General features: G+C 45.3%; 1 protein-coding gene across 13 annotated transcripts in view; it reads left to right on the forward strand.

The window, feature by feature from the left end:
* Positions 1-13,986, forward strand: part of VDAC1 (voltage dependent anion channel 1) — a 29,896-nt gene extending 15,910 nt beyond the window's left edge. For 12 of the 13 annotated variants that reach the window (XM_081137104.1, XM_081137100.1, XM_081137106.1 and 9 more), the window contains 8 exons: positions 49-121; positions 653-702; positions 1,364-1,516; positions 1,608-1,660; positions 7,316-7,543; positions 10,352-10,502; positions 12,255-12,312; positions 13,048-13,986. In XM_081137104.1, the coding sequence (XP_080993230.1) occupies positions 49-121; positions 653-702; positions 1,364-1,516; positions 1,608-1,660; positions 7,316-7,543; positions 10,352-10,502; positions 12,255-12,312; positions 13,048-13,139 (858 nt within the window). In that variant the 3' untranslated portion in view covers positions 13,140-13,986. The remainder of the gene's footprint in view (positions 1-48; positions 122-652; positions 703-1,363; positions 1,517-1,607; positions 1,661-7,315; positions 7,544-10,351; positions 10,503-12,254; positions 12,313-13,047) is intronic. The other variant, XM_081137107.1, reaches the window with a different exon arrangement.
* Positions 13,987-15,887: the final 1,901 nt, after the last annotated feature.

Genomic DNA, 15,887 nt, shown 5'->3' on the forward strand with positions numbered 1-15,887 from the left:
TTTCTATAATTAGCAGTGTATTTATTCCAATGGTTCTTTTTATTGCAGCAGAAGATGGCCGTGCCTCCCACGTATATTGATCTTGGCAAACCCGCCAGGGACGTCTTCACCAAGGGCTACGGTGAGTGTTGCGTGGCGTGGCCTTGCAGCCCACAGGCTGGATTGGCATGCCTGGGGTTTTGCCCATCCACAGGTTGAGAGACCTGAGTCAGTCAGCTCTCGGAACTTGCACATCAGGGAAAAGAAGATAAGCGTTCTGCGGCTTGGAAAGCAGTTTTATCCATGCACCCAGCAGGGGCGGGTTGATGAGATGCCGCAGAGAAGTGGCCGTGCGGTCGTCCCCCCAGCTGTGGAGAGCTCCACGGAGGCTGCCACGTGGAGCGCGAGTCATAAATGTGGCCCATCCTTAGGCACGTGCCAGGCTGTCGGGCGCTTGTTTCTCAGTCCCTGCTGGCAGCGCAGGTGGGGGCCGGGTGTGTGCCTGTTCTGTCTGCCCCCGCGCCCGGGCAGTGGAGCTCTGCTCACAGGCCGGCGGCAGCCCAGACGGGTCCGCTCTGCACTCGGGCCATTTTGAAATAGCGTAAGGGAGACAGAAGTGCTACTCTCCCGTTACTTAGCTGACCTAGTAACAGTTACCGTCTTCTTTCTTTAGGGTTTGGCTTAATAAAACTTGATTTGAAAACAAAATCTGAGAATGGACTGGTAAGTTTTCTGACCCTCGTGGAGCATTGGCATTTATCGTAGATCGACGAATGACTGCCGTGTCCTGGGTGGCAGGGCCAAAGGAAGGGACCGTTTCGTTTGCGGCAGTTTGTAGCAGTTGCATTTATTGCATCCTCTGTGGGACGGGTGGCCCAGGGGAACCACCCTCACAGGTCCTCCGTTCAACAGCTGTTAATACTCATAGGTATACGGGGGCAGGTGTCAGTTTTATTTGCCCTTGTGTTTCTTATTTCAGAATCGATCTGTAGTCAGTGCCACGTAATTATTTTTTAAAAAAAAGCCTTCGTCGTGTGTTTTAGGTGGTGCATGTGGTGGTTGGGAGGAAGACGTTTTGGGGTTCAGTTACTGCAGCGTCAGCTTTAGCTCAGTGCTGCTTCTCTGCCCCGGGCTGGAGGCCGGATGGAGGGAGCGGTGCCTCCCTGTGCACGCTCCGGAGTTACAGGGGAGGCAGGACGCTATCTGCTCATAAAGAATTCCCCGTGCAGATTCCTTTAGCCCCCTGCTCTTGAAATATCTAAATGAGTGATAGAATTAGCTCTTGCCCCACACATTCGGGGAAAAGGGAAGTACGGCCTGTTTAGGGTGGAAGGGTGCAGAGTTAGGTGCCGGCATGCAGGCTGTGACCCCCCCCCCCTTAAAGGAATTTACAAGCTCGGGCTCAGCCAACACTGAGACCACCAAAGTGACGGGCAGCCTGGAAACCAAGTACCGGTGGACTGAGTATGGCCTGACGTTTACGGAGAAGTGGAACACCGACAACACGCTGGGCACGGAGATCACCGTGGAAGATCAGGTAATGGTCCCCGCGGAGAGGCCGTTGCGTTGATTCACATCCGCCGGCCGGCCTCGTACTAAACCTGCCGGCAAATGTCTTTTCTGTCCAGCTTGCACGTGGACTGAAGCTGACCTTTGACTCGTCCTTCTCGCCGAACACCGGGTAAGGATCCCGCCCGTTTTCTCTGCGGGGACGGCAGGCAGTGTTTTGTAGTGAGATTCTGCGCCGCGCGTCTCTGGCCCGGTCACGCTCCGGTGCGTGCGAGTGCGGCTGCCGGTGGGGAAGTGGCCGAGGCTGTGGGGCAGCCGGTGACGTTTGCAAGCAGGGACTAGCTGGTCTCTGGTGCCAGCCCCATTTTTCAGGCTCGGAGGGCCCTTTCCCCGGCTTCCTAGGGTCACAGGGTGTGTGGCCTTAACTGTAAGGTGGCTCCTGAGGTTACACTCTTTTTGCCCCAGGCTTTCCAGCCACAACAAACAAATGAGGCTTGATGTGTCCTGGGTGCATCGGGAGGCAGGATGCTGTGCTGGTCTGCCTCGCCTGCCGGGAGCTTTTCCCAGTGGCTCCAAGGAAGTGTTCTCTTCTAGATCACAGTCTTGTTTTCTTCTGCTCAGAGCAGCGGCTCTCCCAAACCTGGGACCCTTCAGTCCGCAGGCCTACACTCTAACCAATGAGCCAAACCGGCTAGCGTGCCATCTTTATTTATTTATTTTTTTAATATACATTTTAATTTATTATTTTTTGAAAAATATATTTTTATTGATTTTTTTTGAGAGAGAGGAAGGGAGAGGGAGAGCTAGAGAGAAACACTGATGTGAGAGTAAAACATCGATTGGCTGCTTCCTGCACACCCCCCTCCTGGAGATGGAGCCTGCAACCCGGGCATGTGCCCTGACTGGGAAATGAACTGGCAGCCTTTTGGTGCACGGGAAGATGCCCAGCCAATGAGCCACACAGGCCAGGGCTTTCCATTTCATTTTATTTCTCCCTTCTTCCTTTTTCCCCTCTGATAAGTGTTTTTTTTTTTTTTTTAATATTAAGTTTATTGGGGTGACATTAGTTAGTAAGATTATTTAGGTTTCAAGGGTACATTGCTGGGATACGTGACCTATATATTGCATTGTGTGTCCACCTCTCAAAGTCAAATCATCTTCTGTCACCATATATTTGTCTCCCTTTACCCTTTACTACCCCATAACCCCCGGACAAGTGATTATTAGAGAGAGGATCTCCTGAGTTCAGACCCTGTACTGGCCCTGGCTGGTGTGGCTCACTGGCTAGAGCGTCGGGACGCACACTGAAGGGTCGCAGGTTCGATTCCCGGTCAAGGGCATGTTCCTGGGTTGCATGTTCTATCCCTGGCCAGGTTGGGGCATGTGTGGGAGGCAACCAATTGATGTACCTCTCTTATATCAATGTCCCTCCCTCCCTCCCTCCCTCCCTCCCTCCCTCCCTCCCTCCCTCCCTCCCTCCCTCCCTCCCTCCCTCCCTCCCTTCCTCTTCCTTCCTCCCTCTGTCTCTCCCTCCCTTCCATTCTCTCTAAAAATCAACAGAAAAAATATCCTTGGGTGAGGGTTAACCAAAAAACCCCCCAAAACCCAAAAACAGACCCTGTACTGGGTGCAGGGTGGACAGGGGTCCTGCCTCTGGAGGTTACAGTCTTTTTATCACTTGGTTATGGATGACCTAAAGACCACTGGCCAGGAGCTGAATTGACTCTTGCCCTCATCTTTGCTGGAGTTTTCCTGCTGGAGTATTGCCTCCCTGCTTGTCCGCTTCCTGCCCAGGCACCCTGCCGTGATGGGAGCCTCTGCTGGGACAAGGGGCTGCTGGATGCGCCCACATGCTTGGCGTTGCTGCTTCGGACTTTGCCCGCCGCCCTGGGTGGCACACTAAGGAATTTATAAGGGATTTCCCACTACCTTTCGGAGGTTTGCAGAGAAGTGTTTGGGTCCTGCAGTAATACACACAGAAGGAAAGGTTTTTTTTATTTAACCTTTTATTTGGAAATATTTTGTATTTAACATATACAAAAGTGTGGCACAAATGGGGCCTAGAGTTTTCTTATATCCTTCCCCCAGCTTCTCCTAATATTAACGTCTTACACAGCTACAGTGATCAGAACCAGGAAGTTATGTCGCTGTCAGACTGCTAACTGATCTCTTGTCCTACCTGGTGTCTTATTTGTAGTCCGTGATCCACTTTAGGGAACTGCATTGCATTTAGTTGTCAAGTCTCCCTTGTCTCCTCTAATCTGGAACAGTCTTTCTTTGTTTTTCGTGACCTTGACACTTTTAAAGAGGACTGGCCTGTTATTTTGTTGAATTCTCCAACTTGGATTTGTCTGATGCTTCCTCATGGTTAAGCTGAGGTTTTGCAGTTTTGACAACCTTTGAAGCGCTGTTGTGTTGTGTCCGTTGTGGTGCACGATACCAGGAGGTATATGTCCGTCAATATGCCTCACTACCGGTGACAATGACTTTCATCACTTGGTTAAAATGGTGTTTGCCAGGTTTCTCTATAAAGCTACTGTTTTTCTCTTTGTAAATAATAAGTATCTTGTGGGGAGATACTTTGAGACTATGCAAATATTCTGTTTCTTATACTTTGACTCACAAACATTAGTATCCATTGGTGATGCTTGCCTGCAACAGTTACGATTGGCCAAAGGTGATTTCCTGTTCCCATCGTTCCTTCTGCATTTATTAATGGGGATTCTGCTGTGAGGAAGAGCTTTTCTTTTCCATTTATTTATTTTACCAATTGTTTATTTGTATCAATATGGCTTCATGGATATTTATTCTATGAGTTATAATCCATTACAATAATTCGTTTTCTTGCTCATATTGCCCCCAGATCTGGCCATGGGGAGCACCTTCAGGTTGGCATCCTGTGTGTTTTTGACAAGACTGTCATTTTTTCGAGCACTTCTTCAGAAGATGTTCAGTCTTAGCTTCTCCTTGCTCTTCCCTACTCCTGCTATCGGCCATTTCTCCAAAAAGCCTTGGTTTCTTGTCTTGAAGAAGGGTGTTTTAAAACCACGATTGGGTGCAAGGCGTACATATTCTACTGGGCATTTGAGGAAAGTTTGGATGACTTGATGGAGATTGGAAATGAAAGCTGGCCTTCCAAAGCCACTGAGGGGGATAGTCTGGGAAAATATCCTGCTTCCATAAGGAGCTGAGTAGAGACCGTGTCTGGATGAGGCTGCAGACTTCATCGAGGGACCAGCACCCACACTGAGTGCCTAACACAGATAAAGCCAGCTTGTTAACCACAAATCAGAGTCATGACTCTCTCAGGTGCTTGTCAAATTAGCACCATTGTTAAAATAGCTAGCAGTGGAATGCTACATTAGATCAGAAACCTGGAGAGAAACCTGAGTCACTGCCCCAGCACTGCCATTCTCTGGGGACCTTGTGTCCTTGGCCAGAACCCAGTGAGACACTGTGGAGGTGCCGGGTACACTGTCCGGGGCAGCTGGTGCGCGCCAGTGGTCAGAGGCCCTGCCACAGGTGTTGCACTTTGTGGTCAACAACAGCTTTTCACCTCGTTGCTACAAGATGCCCACTTTTTACATTTATTGGGCTCCCTCTCTTAATAAACGTCAGCCTCTGAGCAGCTGTCTTCCCATCAGTCATCCTACCCCGCCTGGTGCCAATTAGATGCTTGGCCAAAACCCAGGCTTCTTCCTGCAAAGAGCAGGCAGGCCAAAATTGGCTTGAGTTTTCTTACTGAGAGATAATTGGTCTTCCTTCAAAGCTTGTGAAAATGTGCAGAAGCAACTTGAACAAAAGTCACAGGTTTCGGTGTCACTTGGGAAGGGTGCTGGCTTTATTTTCAACTGTGACCTCTGGAATTCTTGTCTCACTAAGGACTTGGGATGGTTGACCTTCACATTTTTTATTATGAAAAATTTCAAAGATACAATAGAATGCAGAAAAGTATATTAAACTCTCATCATGTTCCTATCATCCAGCTTTAATAATTATCAACCCATGGCCAATCATGTTTTATTTATACATCCATAACTAATCCCTCCCACCTGCAGATTATTTTGAAGTAAATAACATATCATGTAATTTCATTTGTAAATATAAGATTCCTTTTTACAAAAGCATAACCATAATATTACATTGTAAAAAAAAAAAATCACAATTCCTTAATACTGGCAAATCTCTGTTTAAATTGCATGATTTCATGGAAAATTTTTTTATAGAATAAAAAATTGTCCATGCAAAATTGCAAAAATTGGTTGATATGGCTTAAATCTCTTAATTGGTTCTCTAGCCTCTAAAGCTGACTAATGTGTGTGGTTTTTTTGTTATGAATTCACGGCTTTAAATATATTTGATATGTATCAATCCATTGCTGATATTATTTTTAATGATGCTCCCATTGCCCCATGTTTGAAGCCCTTGGGAGGCCCTTCAGGTTAGCTGTCAAGTTCTTTTGCCCCAGTCCCAGTACATAGTCTTTGAAACTTTGATAGATGCCTCAAGCTCACCGTGCACATTTCCTGCCCTGACCTATAATCAACTATTTCTTGGAGGAGCACTGGTTCCTTTGAGGAGGGAATGATAGGACCCACAGGCTGGGTGCTGGGGAAGCGTCAATCTCAGTGTGAATGCAGCTGGGTGGACAGGGCTGTGCAGCCCGTGGGCCTCTGAACAGATCTGGTTTCTCCTCTGGTCTCTGCTGAGAATGCAGCTTGCTGTCCTTGGGAGATGCCCATTTTGTAGCTCAGTGACAGAAAGGATCAGGTGTAAATAGTCTAAATATTATTTGATAGATGTGATCATGTCTCCAATGTTGACTTTTGGTAAAAGGCATGGTGATAATATATTTGCAGGTGACACAACTCACCTACCCTTCCTGAGGAATGCTGGGTCTGAATCAAAAGCAAGGGAGGCCCTGATCGGGTCATACAAGTCTGGGACCAGCAGCTTAGACCTGGGCTCTTCCTGGCCCCTGTGACGGCAGGGCCCTAGGTTCCGTATCCGTACCAGGTTCTCGTAAATACCTACTCATCGGGATCTCGTGACTGCTGATTGAAGGCTGTCTAACTGTTGTATTTACTTGGACAAGATCTAGTGTTTGTTACTTTTTCACAAAGTAGGAAGGTGACCATCTCCTTACGAGCTGCTGTTTAGATGGTGCTTTCATGACCAATATATCTTTACCACAGTCTTGGAAACCAGCAGAATGCATCTGTTTCCTAATTACATGGTGGCGCCCTACCTAGTAAATGCCTGTGTAGCGTAGGCCACTACACGAAACGCAGGGAAAGTGGACAGTGAAAGAAAATGACTTCGTGCTGTTCTCAAGCTTGAGCGCTCACTTCGTTATTGTCCATTGCTGCAGCCCGGATTTGGTGGAGGGGAGGCTGTGTTCTGCCTCTTGTGGCAGCAGCTGCTTATGCTTAAGGGAGATTTGGGACCCTGACTGTGCCCACCCTGCTCCCTATTTATTTATTTGTTATTTTTCACCCGAGGATATTTTTTCCATTGCTTTTCAGAGAGAGTGGGGGGGGGGAGAGAGAGGGATGTCGATGTGAGAGAGATACTTTGATTGGTTGCCTCCCATACGCGCCCTGGCTGGGGCTGGGGATCAGGTCTGCAACCGAGGTACATGCCCTAGGCCGGAATCGAACCCGGACCCTTCGGTCTGTGGGCCAACACTCTAAGCACTGAGCCAAATCAGCTAGGGCCCACCTCCCTATTTAAACTGGGATTCTTTTTTTAAATTTTGCATTTTTTGGCATGGTTGTCTCCCGGTGAGTTAGCTTCTGACTTTTAATAACAATTTCTTTTCCTTCAGGAAGAAAAATGCTAAAATCAAGACAGGGTACAAGCGGGAGCACATCAACCTGGGCTGCGACGTGGATTTTGACATCGCCGGGCCTTCGATCCGGGGCGCTCTGGTGCTGGGTTATGAGGGCTGGCTGGCTGGCTACCAGATGAATTTTGAGACTGCGAAGTCTCGAGTGACCCAGAGCAACTTTGCGGTTGGCTACAAGACGGATGAATTTCAGCTTCACACTAATGTGTAAGTGTATGTGAGTGTGGGTGTGCGAGTGTGTGCAGCAGGCGGATTGTTCTTCATGGTTGCTTCTATGCTCAGTTTTTTTATTTTATTTTTATATATCTTTATTGATTTCAGAGAGAGGAAAGGAGAGGGAGAGAGAGAGATAGAAACGCCAATGATGAGAGAGTCATTGGAGATCGAGCCCTCAACCTGGGCATGTGCCCTGACCAGGAATCGAACCTCGATCTCCTGGATCCTAGGTCGACGCTCAACTGCTGAGCCACGCCCGGCTGGGCGAAGCTCAGTTTTTAATCGCTGTAAAGTGAGTTTGTTGGAATCAGATAAGCCAAATGGACTGCTGTTGTTTTCCTGCTTCCCACCTACCCATTTCCCGAAGTGACTTCGGTTCTTTGTGTTCTATGAATAGTAAATGCTGTCCCTGGTACACACAGAATGACTGACCAATGACAGGAAGGGCGTGATGTCAGTCCAGAGTAGTGTCCCTTCCCTGCAGCTTTATGGACATTGGAGGTCCTTTCCACTTTAGTTAACAAAATGGGGGGAAAGGTGCAGCTCTCTTTCTCTGTATGTTGCCTGTGAGGATCAGCTTGCTGTGCTTAATGGAACCTAGACACGGGAGACAAGATAGGAGATGATTTTCTCAGTTAAATACAGAGTGTCCTCTCTGTATGGCGGAGCACCGAAAAGTTTATTAACTCCTGCACAGTATAGAGAAGGGTTAGGTTAGAGAGAGCCCCTTGTCATCAAACTTGAGAGTTGGAGTGCCGATTTACGTTAAGGGAAACAAAAATTTCATCCATAAAATCCCGGTGGACATGAGGAGCTAACCTGTGGCACAAGTGGGTGCAACTTTACCAAATTTCTTTCTTTCCACTAGAGGTCACTAAAGAAGAGACTTCTGAAACTTAAAGACAAGTAAATGGTATTAGTGTCTAAATGAATCACATTTCCATTAAATGTGATTCATTTTTTGAGGAAATTTCTATAAGTAACAGAATATAATAAAGGAATATAATTAACAAATTTTGAGTCTTTTAAAACTAAAAAGTCACAGGAAAACTATAGAGATGGACAGTCTAGTGGTTTGGGCCATAGGTAAGGTTGTGATACAAAGGGGTGGCACAAGGGAGTTTGGGTGGCGGAACTGTTCTGTATCCTGATTATGGCGGTGGTCACATGAGTCTGTACATGGGATAAAACTCATAGAAATGTACACCAGTGAAGAGGTAAAAAGGTTATAGAAATTCAAAAAAGATAGCACATAAAAAGTCATAGGAAAATACCACAAGCATAGAAGTGTTTTTTAATTTAGAGTTTTGGCTGGAATGGAAAGTGCTCCTTGGTTTGGGATTGGGAATTGGTACCAGTTTAGGAAGGACAATGGTTGTTTGCTGTTTTCCCCATATACCTGAGCTTCAAGATTTTAAGAAGTGCACATGGTTTATTTTGGGACTTGGCATGGAATCAGCTGACACAACTAATTTGGGTTGCCCTGTGCTTGCAGAGGGCCAGATGTGTAACAGATGCTCTTTGTGTTTCTTAGAGATGAATTTGAATGAGTTCCCTTTCTTTATGGTTTTGAGAGCTCAGTAAGGGAAGGCTGTGTTTTAGCATATATAGAAAAATCTGACTCTTTTAAAAAAACACATTTCAGCCCAAGAAAATATCCCCATTTGAGTTATACCAAACCCTCTCAAATCTGTTTCTTTTGATGAGCTGGTGTTTTGTAGCATGCTCGGACTTCCTGAAGTTGGGATTCCCCGCGAGTCAGGCGGTGCTTGTAGTTTCTGGAAGTACTATGTCTATCTGGCGGAATTTCAGGGGAAAACATACGAATTTAAAATATATTTAATGAGCACCTACTTTAGGGAGAGTGTATTGGTGAGAAGCAGAGTTTGCAGTGAAAGATCAACAATTTGTTCTTGGGTCAATGGGTTCTGAGCTCTGGATTCAAAGCACATGGGTCCTGCTTTAACTGTTTCCAATGCCATTTCCACTGAAAACACCCAAATGATGAAGCAGAACTTTGACAATGTTTATGTTGAAAATGTCAGGGAGGGGAAGGGCCTATTCCCAGAGGCTGGAGTCAATAGGGTGTGCTTAGAAGAGAGGGAGGAGTCTGGTCAGCTGGTTTTGTTCCATTTTGAAAGACCAGAAACATTTTGTAAGTAGCAAGTAGCTCTTTTTCAAGTCCCACCAGGATTGTAGATGTTGCCCCATGGACCAACAGTATGCACAGGCGGACCAGTCTGAATCATAGGTTAAGCTCTTTTGTAATCGCTTCTCCTCCAAGAGGCTGGCTCAGTTCAGGCTGTGTCCCCCAGCCGTGGCTCTAGCTGGTGGTGCTAAAGGCTGTAACCTGACTTCTGAGGAACACTGGCCATTACTGGCTGTGTTCTTGTCTCATTTGCTTCCCCTCCCTGACCATTTTTATGATAGAAGCATTTATAAAAGTAATCACATTAGCAGCAGAAGAAAGAAATCACTCAGAATCCCGATGCCCTAGTTGCTGCATCTATTTTTAAAGACCATTTTGGAAGCAAACTTCAAGTTCAGTGCGGCCTGAGTAGTTGACTAAGCTGCCTTTGGGTGTCCCTAGTGATGGTTGAAATAGCCGTACCTTCCTCTGAACCTCCCGACTCTGGTGTCTCTTCCATTCCGATCAGGCTTCCTGTAATTTGGTACCTGTTTTGTGATGGCGCGAGTCCTTTGACAACATCCCCTGCCCTCTGTTTGACTGGGGCAGCTCCGCCCCACTCCAGCCGGTCTTCCCCGACAGCTTGGCATCTGTGATGTGCTTATTTGCAGAAACGACGGGACAGAGTTTGGTGGCTCCATTTATCAGAAGGTCAATAAGAAGTTGGAGACCGCCGTTAACCTCGCCTGGACAGCAGGAAACAGTAACACTCGCTTTGGAATAGCAGCCAAGTATCAGATCGACCCTGACGCTTGCTTCTCGGTGGGTGCCTTTGGAGTCATGCATCGCCCCGGCCCTGCCTCACCCTTAGGTTGGAGCCGTTCCCAGCTGCTGGAGCTCCATGCTTTGACTAGAGGTTTTCTCACTGTGAAAGAGTTTGAAATAAGGAAACCACTAATAGTGATAGTACCTATTATGGATGCCAGGTGCTGTGTGGAGCCCCTGGATATGTGGATTATTGTATTTAATTCTTATACAACCCATTTGAAGTAGGTGCCTTTAAAAAAAAAATCATCCTGTCTTGGTTATCACAAATGAGGAACTGGAAGCTTAGAGAAGTTGAGTAAGTAATCCTTCTCGGCCTTTTGGCTAAGATCAAGTGAGAAGTTGAGTAACTTGCCCAAGGGCAGACATTGGGTAAGTGTTGGGGCCTGGATTTGACCCAGGCTGGCTCACTAAGGTGTCTCCTTCTCTAACCAGTTCCTGTTCCATGTTGCAGACTGTAAAGGGGGTTCCCTCGAACGCTAAGGTTTTAAGTGTTTATTTCCCCCCTCATTTGCCCTTCACTTGTCCAGCTCCTGTATTGCACATTAGTAAGACAGGCCCTGGTTGGGCAGTTGGCATCTTACCTTGCATACGCTGTAGCATTGCTCGTGGGCTCTTAGGTTGCTGCAGAGTTTTCACATTAAGTCCTGTTGAGCTCAGTCTCTGTTGTCATAGGGCACTGCCAGCTGCACCCCTCTTGGGCTGCAGTGAGGAAATCACAAGTTGCAGGATGGTTTCTGGGCTGCTGTGTGTAATTTATGGACAGCCCATTTTTTAAGTCTCCTGAAAGAGGAACTGAATTTGGCTCCCTTTGTGTTAGGCATGTAAAAATAAAGGAAAAGGGACCTTGTTCTTTGGATGATATGAGCAAAAAGGAGCAGCTAGACGGGGCACTGACTGCCAGGGGGCCTTCCTTTCCCCTGCTCTGCTCTTTCTGATGGGAGATGTCAGGTCTGAAAATAGCATTCGAGCAGGAAAACATGCACCGTGGCAGCCCAGCTTTTCTCAGGACTCGGTGTTCTCGAGGCTTGAGCTTGCTTTGCTCCTGACCCCTTCTCATTTCACAGAAAGGGGTCAGGGAGAGGCCTGGATTTCCCTACAACTCATGCAGAAGAATGAAGGCAAAATTATTATGGACTCAACTGCTTTACTGAACTTAATTATTAATCAACATTCACTGAGTGCTGAAATTTAGGTGATTGGCTAAGTCCTTCTCTTGTTCCAGTATCCATTTTAAACTCAGGCTTGTCAGTGCTGAACTTTCTTCATGTCATTATGATTTTTGCTTCTCTTTTTCATGAAGAGAAATTTTTTTTTTTTTTTTTAAGAAAAATTCTAATAGTATCCAAAAAGTAAAAAGTCTCAAGACCCCGTCTCACATTTGCTGTTTTCCCTTACCCCAACAAATAAATCTTGAAGAAATCTTCCATAGAAGAGAGGCTTTTATCTCTCTGCCCATAAATGAAAGTGTCCTCACCTGTTATAACTTGAATACAGACCAATTCAGTATAAATGAAATTGGGCATTTGTACCATCAGGAGTCAAATGTAAATAATAACTTCCTTTTAATTGAAAATCGTGTTGACTCTTTGAGTTTCCCTTCTGAGACCAATCTCCCAAATTTGATATATTTCATCGTGAATTTAATGAGTCCCATAAACAGAGTAGTCATGACAAAAGAGAAGTTGATTCTGAAGTTCAAAGTTGGCTGATTAAAAAGTTCTTATTTATTCTGTTTTCCTTTACTAGGCTAAAGTGAACAACTCCAGCCTGATAGGGTTAGGATACACTCAGACACTAAAGCCAGGTATGTGTTGCTTATATGTGAAATTAGTTCTTTGTCTTAAAAAACATCATGGTTCTTGTTTGCTGCTTTATGTTAATGCTTATAAAGTGCCTGTACAGTACATTGTAAATGAGTGTCTGTAAAATTTTATAATGAAATGTTTATCAGGGTGTGCAGTGATTATGAAACATCTGGAGAATAGTAGTAGTAGTCAGTAGGAGAGAGGAAGAGCAAAGCTCACGTTACATTTTTGGTTATTTTCTTTCATTCCCCCCCCCCCCCCCCCCCCCCAGTGTACATAGTGCTTGATACTAATTTCCAGCAAGTTCTTAAAACTAGCCCATAAGTCATCCCCATGGTAAAACTGGTTTGCAGGTTCCCTCTGCAGTTGGCTAGGCCAGTCCCTGGAGCTAATACCACCTTGGGGTTATTTGGATAAGTTGGGCCCTTGAACCCTGGAAATCTAAGATTATGTGATGTCAGAATCAAGCCATTGTAGGGAAAATCTCAGCGGTGGGCGCACATGTTGTGAATGTGAGTGTAAGATCTCGGTGGTGATTCGTGGTTGGGGCTACCTATTAATTAGTCACATGGCATTACTAAGTAACAGGGCTTGCAGGGCCATGTGGTTTTGCCCCTGATCACACAGCCAGAACAGGGTTTGACTTTGGTGTGGTTTTGTCAGGATGCTCCAGCGTTCCTCCGTGTTTTCACTTCTCTTTTCTTCATCCCTCCCCGTGATTTCTCTGCCTGCAGGTATCAAACTGACACTGTCAGCTCTGCTGGATGGCAAGAACGTCAATGCTGGTGGCCACAAGCTTGGTCTAGGACTGGAATTTCAAGCATAAACGAAGACTGTACAGTCGTTTAATTTTAAACTGTTTTGCAGCATAGCTACCTTCAGAATATAGTGTACCTTTTAATGTTGTATGTCTGGGATGCAAGTATTGCTAAATACCATGTTAGACCTCCAGGTTAAAGATGATTCAGCTTTAAGGTGTTACCCTTTCAGAGGTACAGAAGAAACCCAATTCCCAAACAGGTCCTTTCAGCTGTTGACATGGGGCAACGTGGCAGCCCTTAGAGATGTCAGGTTTCTTTTTTATCTAGAAATGGCTGCAAGTGGAAGCTGATGACTTGTAAGCACTTTGTAAATTTGTATTGCTTAAATGTATGAAATTATGACTTCATGAGTATTGAATCTTGATTTCCTACCCTAACTGAGAGAGGCTCACTGTTTGATGGTGTGTTCAAACTCATCTGACAGGACTTTTTTAGACAGATCTTCATGACCTGGTTCCACCCCGGTCCATCACCTCTTCTGCATCAAAAGTAGTCTGCAGGGTGTGGTAGTTTCTTTTGTGCCATTTTGGGGTGGAGAAGGTGGATGTGATGAAGCCAATAATTCAGGACTTAATTCCCTCTCATGTTGTGGTTTTTTGCCCTTGCACCAGAGTATGAAATAGCTTCTAAGAGCTCCAGCTGCAAGCTGGGAAGAGTCTGTGACTGTAATCACATGGTGACAACACTCAGAACCTAAATTCGACTTCTGTTGTATTCTCGCCACTCGGTTTATTTTTTAGCAGTTTAATGGGTACATTTTAGAGTCTTCCATTGTGTGGAATTAGATCATCCCTTTCAAATGCTGTAATTAACATCACTTAAAATAAAACTTGAATAAAATATTGAAACCTTGTCCTTCTTCTGTTGTCTTTATTAATAAAAAGTGTAAATAAACAGGGCATTTGGTATTATTCTTTGGCCCCTTGGTTGGTGTGTGTGTGTGTGTGTGTGTGTGTGAGAGAGAGAGAGAGAGAGAGAGAGAGAGAGAGAGAGATTTTTAGTTTTCCATTGCCGCATAACAAATTACCACAAATTTAGTGGCTAAAACAACATTTATTTATTTCACAGATCTACAGGTCAGAAATCCAAGCATGGTGTGGCCAGGTTCTTTGTGAAGATTCTCACAATGCTGAAGTTAGGATGTCAGCCAGGCTGTGTTCTTACCTGGAGCTTAGGGTCCTCTTCCAGGCTCACATGATTGTGGCAGAATTCAGTTCCTTTTGGTTGTAGGATAGTGGTTCCTATTTCCTTGCTGGCCATCAGCAAGGGGCCTTTCTCAGTGAATGGAGGCCACCTGCATGCCTTGCCATGTGGTCCCTTCCATCTTCAAAGCTGGAACAGAAACTGTCAAATCCCTCTCACACTTCAGATCTCCAGGAATAGCCCCACCCCCCTTTAAAAATAATTTTTATTTTTATTGAGATGTAATTAACATAACATTAGTTGCAGGTGTACTACATAATATTCAATATTTGTATATATTGCAAAATCATCTCCACAATAAGTCTCGTTAACATCTGTTACCTCACAGTTATAATTTTTTCTTCTGATAAGAACTTAAGATCTCTTAGCAACTTTCAAATGTACAACACAGTATCATTAATTATGGTTTCCATGTTGTATATTACATCCCCATAATTTATAACTGCACTAACCCTTTCAAGGGCTCACCTGATTAGATCATGGAACAGCCTAACCACAGGAGTGATATATTCACAGATCCCTCCCACATTCAAGGTCAGGGGGTTATGAAAAGGCATGGGTCATTGGGGGCTGTTTTAGAATTTTGCCGTAAGTTTATAATTTTAAAAATAACATGGTGGAAGTTTCAAACATTCACAAAATAGGATAGTAACACCCTACATATACATCTAATTTCAACAAATATGAACTTTTTTTTCTGTCCAATGATACATTTTTCAGGCAAAGTTCCTTTTTACGGATATCTGGAAGTAATTGCAAACAAGTTTCAGGTTTGTTTCCAGCATTTTGTGTAACCACACCAAACCTCCTGGCCTCAGTATTTGTCACATTCTTCATCAGGTTCATAATGACGTGCAGCTATTTCAAAGTGAACTTTGTTGAATTTGTCCATAGATTATGGCACATAATGAATACTGGGCACATCTCGTCAGATGCCAGGTACGGTATTGGTATTTTGAAATGTACAAAGGGCCCTCTGAGTATGAGAGACTACTTTCCTCCCATTCTCAATGAAATATCTGCCTGTTGTATGCAGCATGACAACATCATATAAAATGCTTTGAGTTGATGACAGCTCACCAGTGAGAGGACTGAAACAATCTGGGGACAAAGGGACAAAGTGGACAAAGGAGAGGATTGAGGTGTGTTTGTTATAGAAAAGGGCCTGTTTAAATCTGAGTCTCCCAACAAACAGACGCTAGAATTGAGATCCTTATTCATTAAATTTGAATGGTGGTTTCTGTGCTCGCAGAAGGGAGGGCTCCAGGGGAATTTGGGAAGACTTGTACCCTGAAAGCTTTGCAGCAAGGGCACCATTCAGTCTATGTGGGCTTGTGGTGGGCTTAGGGAAACGAACAGATGAATGGCTTCTCAGTTTTCTTAACCATGTAGTGGTTAAGGGCTGTCACCAGGGCCAGATAAATGTTACGGGAAACCAGATTCAGGAGAACACAGGCCCTTGTCTCTTCAGGGGCCGCTCAGCTGGGCCTGGGGGATAGCTGCAGTCTTCTGGGGGAATCACCGGCCCAGGGCGGCGAAGCTGTGGGCAC

Source organism: Miniopterus schreibersii, assembly GCF_964146895.1.
Source record: "Miniopterus schreibersii genome assembly, chromosome: 4".
NCBI classification, from domain to species: domain Eukaryota; kingdom Metazoa; phylum Chordata; class Mammalia; order Chiroptera; family Miniopteridae; genus Miniopterus; species Miniopterus schreibersii.